The following is a 15274-nucleotide window of genomic DNA, read 5'->3' as shown; positions in this document are numbered from 1 at the left end:
GAGAGACAGAGTGTGAGCGGGGAAGGGGCAGAGAGAGAGGGAGACACAGAATCCGAAGCAGGCTCTAGGTTCTAAGCTGTCAGCACAGAGCCCGACGCGGGGCTCAAACTCATGGACCGTGAGATCATGACCTGAGCCGAAGTCGGACACTCAACCGACTGAGCCACCCAGGCGCCCCTGCACTCATTTTTTTAAAAATATAATTTATCGTCAAGTAGCTAACATACAACATATACAGTGTGTTCTTGGTTTTGGGGATAGATTCCTGTCATTTATCACTTACATACAACACCCAGTGCTCATCCAACAAGTGCCCTCCTCAATGCCCATCTCCCATTTTCCCCTCTCTCCCATCCCCCTTATCAATCTTTAGTTTGTTCTCTGTATTTAAGAGTCTCTTATGGGTTTGCCTCCCTCTCTGTTTGAAACTATTTTTCCCCTTCCCTTTCCCCATGGTCTTCTGTTAAGCTTCTCAAGTTCCACATATGGTGGTACATGGTACCTGTTCTTTCTCTGACATATTTCTTAGCACAATAACTTCCAGTTCCGACCATGTTGTTGCAAATGACTGGATTTCATTCTTTCTCATCACCAAGCACTACAGTACACTCATACAATGGAACAGCGTTTAGCAGTGAAAATGAAGGAAGTGTATTTACACACATAAGTATCTGAAATATACTGATGAATAAAAAATACAAGAAAGAAAAATAAACATACATTTACATAAAGTTCAAAAACAACTCTGAAGTATTGGTAGATAAATATACGGTAGAACTATAAAGAAGAGCAAGGAAAAATGAATATTAAGGATATTTGTTACATTTGAGGGGCAGAAGGGGCAAACCAATGAAAAGAGGCACTCAGAAGTATTTATCAATATTGATACTATTCCATCTTAAAGTTGGTGGTTGATTCTTGAGTACAGTATACGGTCTGATTCATTGTTAAATTACTTATACCTCCCTTCCCCAATTCCTGTCCCTGCCATATACCTACTCTTCATTTCTAATTCACCTCTAAAGTAATAAGTGACTCTGGAGGGTGGATATGCTAATTCAGGTTTCTCTTTCTTTTGATAATTTCTGTTTTTGAATCATGTCTACACAACTCAGTACATTTTTGTACAAAATATATGAAAATAATAGAAATCAGAGATACTATTTTTTTATAGAAAATCTCTTTAAGACTATGTCTTTCATGAAATCTATTTTTCTCATTTGCTTGTGCTTTTAGTATCCTATCTAGGAATCCATTGCCAAATCCATGAATGTTAGCTCCTATTTTCTTCTAAGAGTTTTATAGTTTTAGCTATTACAGTTAAATCTTTAATCTGTTTTTTTTTTTTTTTTTTATGATACGAGGTTAAGTGTCCAACTTTATTTCTTTCCATGTGAATAGCAGTTGTCTCAGCAACATTTGTTAGAGTATTCTTTCCCCATTGAATTGTCGTGTTACTCTTGTTGAAAATAAGTTACAAATTGACCATAGCTGTATGGCCTTATTTCTGGACTCCCAATTCTGTTGCCTTGATCTGTATGTTATCTTATGTCAATATCACACTGTTTTCATTATTGTAGCTTTATAATAAGTTTTATTATAAATTATTAATGAGTATGTGTCCTCCAACATCATTCTTTTTCAAGATTGTTTTGGCTATTCAGGGTCCCTCATAATTCCATACAAACTTTAGGATCAGCTTCTATATTTTCTGACAAAAAGATAGTTGGGATGTTGGTAGAAATTTTACCGAATGTATCAAAGGGCAGTGTCAAAAGAGTGAAAGGCAACCCACAGAATAGAGAGAATATTAGCCAATCATATACTTGGTAATGATCTAGTATTCAGAATATAAAGAACACTTCCAATTCAGCAACAAAAGCCAGTCACAAAAGGACAGATGCTGCATGATTCCACTTTTTTTAGCATGAGTCAGATTCACAGAAGCAGAGATTAGAATGGGCAAGGGGTAGGGGGAAATGGAGAGTTCCTCAATTTGTATAAAGTTTCCATTATGTAGGATAAATTAGTTCTAAGATCAGCTGTACAGCAGCAGATGGTACAGCATGGAACCTATAGTCAACAATACTGTATTGTGAACTTATTCATTTAAGAGGATCTCACGTTAAAATGTTCTTAATGGCAAAAAACAAAGGGATAGCAGGAAACTTTTGGAGGTGATGCATTATGTCTATCATCTGAATTGTGGTGGTTTTACAGTATATGCATATGTCTAAATTTATCAAATTGTATACATTACGTGTAGTTTTTTTTATGTGTATCAGTTGTACCTCAGTAAAGCTGTTTGTTTTGTTTTGGTAAAAGAGCAGACTTTTCTTTGAGTCACATGGGTGTTCTATCCAAATGGAGTACTTACTGTAATAAACCTAAACCTGAGACTAAATAAATATTGCTGAGGAATGGATTAAAAAATATATATGTTTGCTTTTAAAACATTACTTGCTAAGACTACATACATACTTCAGGGGAGAAGATAGATTTTGTGAAAAATAAAGCACATCTCACCATATAAAAAATGTAAGAAAATGATCTAACCACAATTGCAATGAATAAGTAATCTTTTAAGATTCACAATACCCCAAAATGAATACAGAATATTTTTAAGTAATCCACAGCATTTACTAATGTTCATGTTATTTTTTTTGCTTAAAGGTCAATAAATTAGAGTTAGAACTAGAAGTTGCCAAACAAAAATTTAAAGAAATGACTGACATCTATCAAAAAGAAATTAAAGACAAAACGATATCAGAAGAAAATCTTTTGGAAGAGGTAGGAAAAACTATGTTTGAAAATTTGTTATCTTAAAACTATATTTTTTATTAGCATTTTAAGAGAAAAGCAATTCTTATTTTTAAATTATGATTTTTAAAAGATTTAATAAATTTATATGAGACAGTTTCTATGAAGCTTAAAAATATCTTTGTTATTCTAGGTATTTGATTACTGAGTAGTATATTTTGCCAAGATTAAGATTATAACATTAAAAGGTTATAACATTACAGTGTTATATTGTCATCTCACTTGATAGAACACCCTAAAATGAACCAAAACAGTAATGCATTTTCTGCTTGGCTTTCCTAATATCCTTGTGTTTGACTTCTGCATTTTATGTAAGTAGTGTGTATGGTCTTTGGATTTAAGTTAAATTTGTTTTTTGTGCATTAATTTTAAGAATCACTTTATTTGATAGGTTGAGAAAGCAAAAGTAATAGCTGATGAAGCAGTAAAATTACAGAAAGAAATTGATAAACGATGTCAACATAAAATAGCTGAAATGGTAGCACTTATGGAAAAACATAAGGTAACTCTTCCCTTTTTGTGTATTGAAAACTATTAATTGGAGCCATATTTATGAATAAAATGAAATCAAGATAACATTCTGATATGTCAGAAAACTATGCAAGAATGTCGTATTACAGCTTGAATATTCTTGATCTCTCATTTCTCAGTTTGGGTCTTAACTACACAAAGCTGAGTTCGGGTGTCACTTCCTTGGTAGAATCTCTCTTTGTCATCTATGATGTATGGAAGTGATCACTTTTCTTCCGAATTTTCCTAGTAGTCTCTTATAGCCACCTTCTATTTATTTAAGCACATCCCCAGGATATGTATCTGGTAAATATTTATATCATCTATATGGCTAACACATATTAAGCTAAACAAATTTTTATCAGTGGTATAAATAGATGAAAGACTTCATGTTTGTTGTGTTTGTGAGTATGCTGTATTTTTTGTTCTAAAAGTAGTCATTCTTTTAGGGGAATTTACCTTTATTCCCTTCAAGATTTGGAGAGGAGGTAGGCTATATCTATCTATCTATCCATGTTAAAAATTGTTGGTGGAATATAACATTGTTATGAGGTAACCAACAAGAATTAAAAATATTTAGGTAATAAATATTAACAAAATTCATAAAAATATTGGGAACTTGGGGTGCCTGGGTGGTTCAGTCAGTTAAGCATCCTACTCATGATCTCAGCTTAGGTTCGTGAGTTCAGGTCTCACATTGGCTTCCGCGCTGGGCGTGGAGCTTACTTTAAATGTGAACTCATAGATTTAAATATATTTTATATATCTCAATCCAGTATAATCCTTGATGCTCAAATTGTTTATCTTTTGGCCAGCGGGAGGCTCTTCAAACTCACTGGCCAGTCCTTTTGACCTTAATAATTTCTGACGGCTTTTTTGCTTTCTATTGTGACAAATGTTCAAGACTCATCCTGTATTCCCAGATCTGGAATCAGTTACTTTTCTAAGAGGTCCTGGCATTCCTACCTTAGTTTTTAAAGTATGACATTCAACATTTCTAATTAAAAAGAATTTTTTGCTGCTCTTGTGTTAGATTATTTTCAAGACTGTTTTTTTATGTTTCATTGATTACGTTATATGAATAAAAAAGACTTGAAAAGTTAGGAACAAACTCAAATATATATCACTGAATTCCTAGACATTGTCTAACAAATATTAAATGCTTAAGAATACCACTATTATTGAAACATGACCTATTTGTGTTCTGATACACCTAAAATATTTTCTCTGTTTAATATAGCACCAATATGATAAAATAGTTGAAGAAAGAGACGCAGAATTAGGACTTTATAAAAGCAAAGAACAAGAACAGTCATCAATGAAGGCATCTTTGGTGAGATACAGAGCAAATAGTAGTAAACCCAATTTTCATATCAGCATGGCTGGTGGTAAAGAGTAATATATTAAATAAAGCCATAATTTTAGAGCTATAGAATCAATCTTACATTTTGAAAAAGATCTTATGGGTTTGATAGTTAAGTGGTTTTCCAATTTATATTCTGAAATGGTGGAGTGAACTATTTTTTCAAATGAATAAATATAAACTCCAGTTACAAATAAATTTGGAGCTCTGATAGAGATGGGGAGAGGAGGAATGGGATATATTAGAAGATGCTGAGGAGGAGAATATACATGGTGTTAATATTTATTCAGAGAAAACTGTAAGAAATTTGTCTAAATGAAATCTTTAGTCATGTTCAGCTGGCAGGCTATCAGTAGACTTTTAAAGTGTATATATTTTATTAGTGAATTTATTTCTCTGAAAAACTGAATATATTTGAAGCATTTTTTAGCATTGTTTTGAGAAATACATGGATGTACTTGAAAATTTCATGTTTTTTTTCTTTAGGAAGCTGAACTATCTAATTTCAAAAATGAACTTTTGTCTGTTAAGAAACAACTTGAAATAGAAAGAGAAGAAAAGGTAGGTTTTGTGGCATTATAGATAAAGTAACTAATTGTACCATTTAGGTGTGACTTTGTTTTCTTAATTTTTTACTGAAGTATAATTGCAACATTGTTCTTATAAACATGTCATACTAGAAAATATATATTTATTATATATATTAAATATATATATAATAAATATATATTTTTAAAATATAGTTTTTCCCCATTAGCTTCTTTTTCAGACATATTTAGTATATTCCTTTATTGAAATGTTAAACATATAAATATAGCCATACTTTAGGAGTGCTTTTAGATAGAAGTACTTGGAAAATATTATCTCATATATTATAAAATGCTTATGTATTTAGATGTGTTTTTTAAACTATTCATCAGGTTTTAGGAAAGAATAATGCCTTATATTTGTATAGTGTTTTGCAGTTTACAAAATGAATTGACTTACTTAAAAATTTTTTTTGTAATGTTTATTTTTGAGAGAGAGTGCGCATGCAGGAGTTAGTGGGAGAGGTGTGGAGAGAGAGGGAGACACAGAATCTGAAGCAGGCTCCAGGCTCTGAGCTGTCAGCACAGAGCCTGACATGGGCTTGAACCCACGAAGTGCAAGATCATGACCTGAGCCAAAGTGGGACGCTCAACTGACTGAGCTACCCAGGCACCCTGACAAACTGAATGGGCTTATTTTAAAATGGCAGATACTATTTATTTATTCTTGCTTTCTATAGGACTATCCTACCTAATCCTTACAACAATGGTATAAGCAATACATATTATCCTCATTTTTACAGAGTTTAGGTTATTTATTCAAGATCACATAATAAAAAAGTAAAATGACTTAGAATTCAAATCTAGGTCTATTTTACATGATTCCAAAATCTGTGCTCTTAATGACTCAACAGCAGCCTAGGTAACTTGCACTTTCAATTTCAAGACCCTGTGCATTTGTTCACTTTGTTTCTTGTACTTAATTCCTTTCTTCACTATGGCAAATCTGACACATCTTTCAACTTCCAAAGGTGAGCTTACTGTATATAAGTATTTTCATAGCAGTTTGTACTTACATTAAAATAGTTATGTCACTCTATGCTTCTATTATATTTCAGGCTCTTCAGAGGCAAGGATTATATCTTATTTATTTTTGTTTTCTCTTTATCTGAGCACAGTGCTTTGAAAAATTTTTTAATGTATTTATTTTTTTATTATTTTTATTTTTTTAATGTTCATTTTGACAGAAAGACAGTGCAAGAGGGGGAGGGGCAGAGAGAGAGGGCAACACAGATTCTGAAGCAGGCCTGTCAGCACAGAGCCCAACACGGGGCTCAAACCCACAAACCGCAAGATCATGACCTGAGCCAAAGGTCTCAGACGCTTAACCCACTGAGCCACCAAGGAGGCTCTGAAAAGTTTCTGCTTTTAATGAATGTTGTCAGAGGAATGACTAAATGGTTTTCTCTTCACCTGTATTAGTAACATATACTTACCTTTATCCTGCTGTTTTAGTATAAGAGGTCTTCTTCATTGTTTTTAACTACTCTTAAGGTTCTTTTCTTTCCAAATGTTTTCCAGTTTTGTTGAGATATACTTGGCATGCAGCCCTGTCCAAGTTTAAGGTACACAGCATGATTTGACCTACATATATTGTGAAATGATTACTGTAATACATTTAACATCCATCATTTCATATAGATGCCAAAAAAAAAAAAAAAAGAAAAAAATGTTCTTTCCCTTTTCATGAGAACTCTTAGGATTTACTCTCTTAACTTTCACGTATACCATATAGCAGTATTAACTATAGTCATTGTGTGGTAAATTACATCCCTAGTACTTATTTATCTTATAACTAGAAGTTTGAACCTTTGACCATTTTCATATAATTCCCCAGCCCCAAGCCCCTTGCCTCTGGTAACCACAAATCTGATGTTTTTCTATGAGTTTTTTGTTAAAAAAAATTTTTTTTAATGTTTGTTTATTTTTGAGAGAGAGAGCACAAACAGGGCAGCGGGATGGGGGAGGGCAGAGGGAGGGAAACACAGAATCTGAAACAGGCTCCAGGCTCTGAGATGTCAGTACAGAGCCCAACACGGGACTCAAACCCACAAACTGTGAGATCATGACCTGAGCAGAAGTCAGATGCTTAACCGACTGAGCCACCCAGGTGCCTGGAGTTTTTAAAATTTTAGACTCTCATATAAACGAGAACATGTAAGTATTTGTTTTTCTTTGAATTAATTCATATAGCATAATGCTCCCAAGGTCCATTCATGTTATTGCAAATGGCAGGATTTCCTTCTTATTTATGGCTGAATAATATATCAGTGTGTGTGTATATATGTGTATGTATGTGTATCACACTTTATGCATTCATCTGTTGGTAACACTTAAGTTGTTTCTTTGTCTTAGCTATTGGAAGTAATGCTGCTGCAATGAACATGTGGGGACAGATATCTCTTTAGCATAGTGTTTTCATTTCCTTTGGATGTATTCCTAGAAATGGAATGGCTAGATCATATGGTAATTTTATTATTGATTTTTTTGAAGAAGCTCCATACTGTTTTCCATAGTGGCTGTACCAATTTACAGTCCCACCAACAGTGCACAAGAGTTTTCTTTTCTTCTTGTTTTTGTTGTTGTTTCAAGCTTGTATTTAAATTCTAGTTAGTTAACATATAGTGTAATCTTAGTTTCAGGAGTAGAATTTAGTGATTCATCACTTACATATAATATCCACTGTTCATCAGAACGGGTGCCCTCCTTAATACTCATCACCTATTTATCTCCCTCCATCAACCCCCAGTTTGTTCTCTGTTCTTAAGAGTCTCTTATGGTTTGTTTCCCTCCTTTCTTTTCCCCCTTCCCATATGTCCATCCATTTTATTTCTTAAATTGCATGTATGAGTGAAATAATACAGTATTTGTCTCTGACTTATTTTTCTTAGCATGATACACTCTAGCTTCATCCATGTCATTGCAGATGGCAAGATTTTATTCTTTTTGATGGCTGAGTAGTATTCCTTGTGTGTGTGTATTTATACCACATCTTCTTTATTCATTCATCAGTCAGTGGATATTTGGGGTCTTTCCATAGTTTGGCTGTTGTTGGTAATGCTGCTGTAAACAAATTGGCGTGCATATATCCCTTTGAGTCCGTATTTTTATATTCTTTGGGTAAATACCTAGTGCAATTGCTGGGTCATAGGGTAGTTCCATTTTTAACTTTTTGAAGAACCTCCATATTGTTTTCCAGAGTGGCTGTACCAGTTTTCGTTCTCATCAACAGTGTAAGAGGGCTCCCCTTTCTCCGCATCCTTACCAACGTCTTTTGTTTCCTGTGTTGTTAATTTTAGCCATTCTGACAGGTATGGGGGTGGTATCTCATCATGGTTTTGATTTGTATTTGACTGATGATGAGTGATGCTGAGCATATTTTTTGTGTCTTTTATCCATTTGAATGTCATCTTTGGAAAAATGTTCATGTCTTCTGCCTATTTCTTCACTGGATTATCAGTTTTTTGGCTGTTGAGTTTGATAAGTTCTTTATAGATTTTGGATACTAACCTTTTATCAGCTGTGCTGTTTGCAAATATCTTGTCCCATTCTGTCAGTTACCTTTTAGTTTTGTTGATTGTTTCCTTTGCTGTGCAGAAGATTTTTATCTTGATGAGGTCCCAACAGTTGATTTTTGCTTTTATTTCCCTTGGCTTCAGAGATGTGTCAAGTAAGAAATTGCTGCAGCTGAGGTCAAAGAGGTTGTTGACTGTTTTCTCTAATAGGATTTTGATGGTTCCTGTCTCACATTTAGGTCTTTCATCCATTTTGAGTTTATTTTTGTGTATGGTGTTAAAAGTGGTTCAGTTTTGGAGTGTCTGGGTGGCTCAGTTGGTTGAGCGTCCGACTTCGGTGCAGGTCATGATCTTGCAGTTCATGGGTTCGAGCCCCATGTTGGGCTCTTTGCTGACAGCTTGGAATCTGGAGCCTGCTTCAGATTCTGTGTCTCCCTCTCTCTCTGTCCCTCCCTGCTCACATGCTCTCTCTCTCAAAAATAAACATAAAAAAATTAAAAAATAAAGTGGTTCAGTTTCATTCTTCTGCATGTCACTGTCCAGTTTTCTCAACACCATTTGTTGAAAAGACTGTCTTTTTTTCCATTAGATAGTCTTTCCTGCTTTGTAGAAGATTAGTTGACCCTATGGTTGTGGGTCTATTTCTGGGTTTTCTGTTCTGTTCCATTGATCTATGTGTCTGTTTTTGTGCCAGTAGCATATTACAGCTTTGTCATATAGCTTGAAGTCCAGAATTGTGATGCCTCCAGCTTTGCTTTTCTTTTTCAAGATTGCTTTGACTATTTGGGGTCATTTGTGCTTCCATATAAATTTTAGGACTGTTTGTTCTACCTCTGTGAAAATGCTTTGATAGGGATTGCATAAAATATGTAGATTGCTTTGGGTAGTATTGACATTTTAACAATATTTTTTCTTCCAATTTGTGAGCATGGAATGTTTTTCCATTTCTCTATGTCATCTTCAGTTTCTTTCATCAGTGTTCTATAGTTTTCAGAGTACAGATCTTTTACTTATTTACTTAGGTTTATTCCTAGGTATTGTATGGTTTTTAGTGCAGTTGTAAATGGCAAAGATTCCTTGATTTTTCTTTCTGCTGCCTCATTATTGGTGTTTAGAAATGCAACAGGTTTCTGTAAGTTGATTTTGTATCCTTTGACTTTACTAATTTCATTTGTCAGTTGTAGCAATTTTTGGTGGAGTCTTTTGGGTTTTCTACATAGAGTATCATGTCTGCGAATAGTGAAAGTTTGACTTCTTCCTTGCTGATTTTGATGCCTTTTATTTCTTTTTGTTGTTGATTGCTGTGGCTAGGACTTCCAGTACTATGTTAAGTAATAATGGCAAGAGTGGATATCTCTGTCTTGTTCCTGACAGTAGAGGAAAAGTTCAAAGTTTTTCCCCCATTGAGGATTATATTAGCTGTGAATCTTTCATATACGGCCTTTATGATGTTGATATATGTCCCCTCTATTCCTACATTGTTGAGGGGTTTTATCAAGAATGGATGAGATACTTTATCAGATGCTTTTTTCTGCATATATTGACAGGATCATTACGGTTCTTAGCCTTTCTTTTATGTATGATGTATCACATTGATTGATTTGTGAATATTGAACCAACCTTGCAGCCCAGGAATAAATCCCATTTGATTGTGGTGAATGATTCTTTTAATGTATTGTTGGATTTGACTTTCTCTAGTATTTTGTTGAGAATTTTTGCGTTCATGTTCATCAGGGATATTGGTCTGTAATTCTTGTGTTTAGCTGGGTCTTTGGTTTCAGAATCAAGGTAATGATGGCCTTGTAGAGTGAGTTTGAAAGTTTCCCTTCCATTTCTATTTTTTTGGAACAGTTTCAAAAGAATAGGTATTAACTCTTCTTTAAAGGTTTTGCCTGAAAAGCCATCTGGCCCTGGACTTCTTTTAGTTGGGAGTGTTTTGATTACTGATTCAATTTCTTTGCTAGTTATCTCTGTTCACGTTTTTGATTTCTTCCTTTTTCAGTTTTGGTAGCTTATATGTTTCTAGGAATTTATCCATTTCTTCCAGATTGCCCCATTTGTTGGCATGTAATTTTTCATAATATTCTCTTACAGTTGTTTGTATTTCTGTGGTATTGGTTTTGATCTCCTCTCATTTGTGATTTTATTTATTTGGGTCCTTTCTCTTATAAGTCTGGCTAGGGGTTTATCAATTTTGTTAATTCTTTCTAGGAACCAGCTCCTAGTTTCATTGATCTGTTTTATTTTTTTGTTTCTATATCATTTATTTTTCTCTAATCTTTATTACTTCCCTTCTTTTGCTGACTTTAGGTTTCATTTGTTCTTTTTCTAGCTCCTTTAGGTGTAAGGTTAGATTGTATATTTGAGATTTTTCTTTCTTCTTGAGGTACGCCTGTATTGCTATATATTTTCTTCTTATGGCCGCTTTTGCTGCATCCCAAACATTTTGGTCTGTCATATTTTCATTTTCATTTGTTTCTGTGTATTGTTTTATTTCTTCTTTAATTTCCTGTTTAACCCATTCATTATTTAGTAGGGTATTCTTAACCTCCATGTACTTGTGGTCTTTCCAGATTTTTCTTGTGGTTGACTTTAAGTTTCATAGTGTTGTGGTTGGAAAATATGCATGGTATGATCTCAGTCTTTTTGTGTTTGTTGAAGCCTGATATGTAACCCAGTATGTGATCTATTTTGGAGAATGTGTATGCTACCCTAGGATGAAAAGTTCTGAATATTTCTCTTAAGCCCATCTAATCCAGTGTGTCATTCAAAGCCATTGTTTCTTTGCTGATTTTCTGTTTAGGTGGTCTGTCCATTGCTGTAAGTGGGTGTTATATTACTGTATTATTATCAATGAGTTCCTCTATGTTAGCTATTAGTTTTATATATTTGGGCGTGCTCAAGTTAGGGGCATACATTTTTACAATTGTTAAATCTTCTTGTTGGATAGACCCATTTATTATGATATAATGCCTTTAGTCATCTCTTGTTAGTCTTTGGTTTAAAGTCTAGTTTGTCTGAATTAAGTATTACTACACTGGCTTTCTTTTGAAATCCATTAGCATGATAAATGGTTCTCCATTCTCTCACTTTCAGTATACAGGTGGCTTTAGGTCTAAAATGAGTCTTAGGGTGCTTGGGTGGCTCGGTTGAGCATCTGACTCTTGATTTTGGCTCAAGTCATGATCCCAGGGTTGTAAGATCAAATCCCACGTTGGGCCCTACATTGAGCATGGAGCCTGCTTAAAGATTCTTTCTCCCTCTGCCCCTCACCTGCTTGTTCTCTCTCAAATAAAATAGGAGAAAATAAGTCTCTTGTGAACAACATATAGATGAGTCTTTTTTTTTAATCCATTCTGACATACTATATGTCTTTTGATTGGAGGGTTTAGCCTGTTTACCTCAGAGTGGTTAATGATAGATATGAATTTAGTGCCATTGTATTATTTGTTAAGTCATTGTGTCTGGAGATTTTCTCTATTCTTTTCTTTTATTTTGCTTTTGGTCTTTATTGCTTTTGGTCTTTCTTTCCCAAAGAGTCCCCTTTACTATTTCTTGCAGGGCTGGTTTAGTGGTCATGAACTCCTTTAGGTTTTGTTTGGGAAACTCTTTGTCTCTCGTATTCTGAATGACAGCTTTGTTGGATAGAGTGTTCTTGGCTGTATATTTTTCCCATCAGCACATTGACTATATCATGCCACTCCTTTCTGGCCTGCCAAGTTTCTGTGTGGAGGTCTGCTGATAACCTTATTTGTCTTCCCTTGCAAATCAGGGACCTCTTTTCCATTGCTGCTTTTAGTATTTTTTCCTTATGTATATATTTTGCAAACATTACTATGATATATCTTGGTGCTGGCCTGTTTTCCTTGATTTTGATGGGAATTCTCTGTGCCTCCTGGATTTCGATGTCTGTTTCCATCCCCAGATTAGGGAAGTCTTCAGCTATCATTTTCTTAAACAAACCTTCTGTCCCTTTTTCCCTCTCTTATTCTGGGACTCCTGTGGTATGAATGTTATTATGTTTTATGGAGTCACTGAGTTCCCCAAGTCTACATTTGTGATCCAGTATTTTTCTTTTCCCTCTTCTTTTCAGCTTCATTATTTTCCATAATTTTATCTTCTATATCAGTCATTTGTTCCTCTGTTTCTCCCATTGTCATGATCATTACATTCAGTTGGTTTTGCATTGCGGTTATAATATTTTTTATTTTGGCCTGAATAGTTTTTAGGTCTTTTATCTCTGCAGTAAGGGACTCCCTGGTGTCTTCTGTGCTTTTCTCAAGTCCAGCTAGTATCCATATGATTGTTGTTTTAAAGTCTAGATTAGTCATATTACTTTTATCTGTTTCCAGTAGATTCCTAGCCATGATCTTTTCTTGCTCTATTGGGATGAATTCATCTGTCTTGGCATTTTGTCTAGGTCTTTGCCTTTTTTGTGTGTGTTAGGAAAGCCTGTTATGTTTCTTGCTCCTGAGAGTAATAACTTTAAGAAGAGGTCATATATTGTTCTGGGCCTGGTGCTTTAGGAAGTGTTTCTGGTGTACACTGTGTTTTGGCTGCTCTTTCCCTTAGGTCAGTCCTCTGCAGTTTCTCCTTGCCTGCAGTGGGGAGTATTTGGACCTTGGCCAGAGTGTGTAGTGAGTTTTAACTAGGTGTGTTCTTGTCTGCTTGTTAAAATAGACCTGATCAGTTATTTGCACTAGACCTGAAGCTTTGCAGCATTCTATTAGGTCAGCAGACTTGGTGCATGTGGGGGGTTTGTACTGGTCTTCTTGGGGAGGGGCCTGGTGCTCTGGTTCTCAGGCACACTTGCCCTAGTAAAGAAGCACCTGCAGAACACTGGGGGGTGGGGCTTGGCATAAGTGGTTTAGGCCTTCAATTTTGGTGCTGTCCTGCTAACTGAAATTAGTTTACACTAAGGGATAGGGGAGGAAAATGATGTTAGCCCTCTCTCTTGTCCCTGGAGAGTGGAGTTTGCTCCCACTGCTGTCTGGGAAGCCCTCATGGAAGAGTGAACCATCTCCACTCATGTGTGCCAGGTGTCCCTCAGATCCCTGCCTTCACCCTGCCTGTGTTTGGGTGATCTGCCCACTCTGGCAGTGCAGTACACCTGAGTTTTATCCAATGCAGGATGGCTAAGATTAAAAAATTCCAGGGGTGCCTGGGTGGCTCAGTCGGTTAAGCATTCCTCCTTAGCTCGGGTTATGATCTTGAGGTTTGTAGGTTCAAGCCCCACATCAGGTTCTGTGCTAACAGCTCAGAGCCTGGAACCTGCTTCAGGTTCTGTGTCCCTCTCTCTGTTTCTCCCCTGTTTGTGCTCTGTCTCTCTCTCAAAAATAAATACACATTAAGGAAAAAACACCCTCCAAACTTTAGGGGCACCTGGGTGGCTCAGTCAGTTGAGTATCTGACTCTTGATTTCAGCTCACATCATGATCTTACAGTTTGTGGGATTGAGCCCTGTGTCAGGCTCTGAGCTGAGAGCACAGATCCTGCTTGGGCTTCTTTCTCTCCCCTTCTCTCTGCCCACCCCCCCTCTCCAAATAAATAAATGAACTTAAAAAAAATTTAAAACTCCAAACTTTAGAGACCTGGCATGGAGCAGATCCATGCTGATCCTCTGGGGGAGGGTCTCGCCATGATGGGGCTGGTGCAGGTTTATCCCAGAAGGGCAGTCACACCAATATGCAGGAACTTTGAATTTGGAGTAAAGCTCAGCAAAAAGCCAATGTCCAGGTTAGCTGTCTTCAGCAGTTGTCTCTGCACCTATGCTAAGGAGTGGGAGAGTGTAATGGTGCCTGCTGGCTCTTTTGTCCGCCAAGAAGCAATGCCATCTCTTCCAGTTGTGCTCCAAGAAGGAGGATCCGTCTCTCCCAGTGCATCCCAGGAGATCGTCAGATCTCGCTGTCTGCTCCCAGCCTTCTGCCCTCCTTCTCCACAGGAACACTGCAATGCCCACCAGGCTCAACACCAGCCATGGTACAGACCTCTAAAACTCCAGTCTTTGAACTCTGATTGTTGTAAGAACTCATGATAATCAGCCCCTTTCATTTTCTCAATCATTGGCTTTGGGAAAGTGTTTTCCTTGTGCTCCTTCCTCCCTCCCTCTTCTTCTTTCCCTTCCCCTCCCTCTCCCTCCCTCTCTCTGTGATCAGGGCACCCTCTCCCCTGCAGCACCTGAGATCCTTTTCTCCCCCAATCACATATCGCACCTCCTTCCTTCCAATGTCATGTGTACTCTTCTCTCCTAGTTGTGCAGTTTGTTCTGTCCTCAGATCGATTTCTTGGCTGTTCAGAATGATTTGATATTTATCTACCTGTATTTGAGGGACAAGGCAAGCCTAGGGTCCTCCTACGTTCCCCTGTCTTAGCTCCCTTCAAGGGTTTTCTTTTCTATACATCCTCTTTTGTCTTTTTGATGATAGTTATTCTGACAGGCTTGAGGTGGTATCTCAATATGGTTTTGATTTGCATTTTTC

General features: G+C 36.2%; 1 protein-coding gene across 3 annotated transcripts in view; it reads left to right on the top strand.

Moving 5' to 3' along the window:
* SYCP1 (synaptonemal complex protein 1) overlaps positions 1 to 15274 on the top strand; it is a 124823-nt gene that overhangs the window by 78045 nt on the left and 31504 nt on the right. For all 3 annotated transcript variants that reach the window (XM_019457936.2, XM_053890884.1, XM_053890882.1), the window contains 4 exons: positions 2674 to 2790; positions 3212 to 3322; positions 4571 to 4663; positions 5180 to 5254. In XM_019457936.2, coding sequence (XP_019313481.2) covers positions 2674 to 2790; positions 3212 to 3322; positions 4571 to 4663; positions 5180 to 5254 — 396 coding nt within the window. The remainder of the gene's footprint in view (positions 1 to 2673; positions 2791 to 3211; positions 3323 to 4570; positions 4664 to 5179; positions 5255 to 15274) is intronic.

Source organism: Panthera pardus, unplaced genomic scaffold, assembly GCF_024362965.1.
Source record: "Panthera pardus isolate Hobbes unplaced genomic scaffold, ASM2436296v1 HiC_scaffold_11, whole genome shotgun sequence".
Taxonomy (NCBI): Eukaryota; Metazoa; Chordata; class Mammalia; order Carnivora; family Felidae; genus Panthera; species Panthera pardus.
Note: the sequence above shows the minus strand (reverse complement) of the source record. Positions and strands in the feature narration are given on the sequence as shown.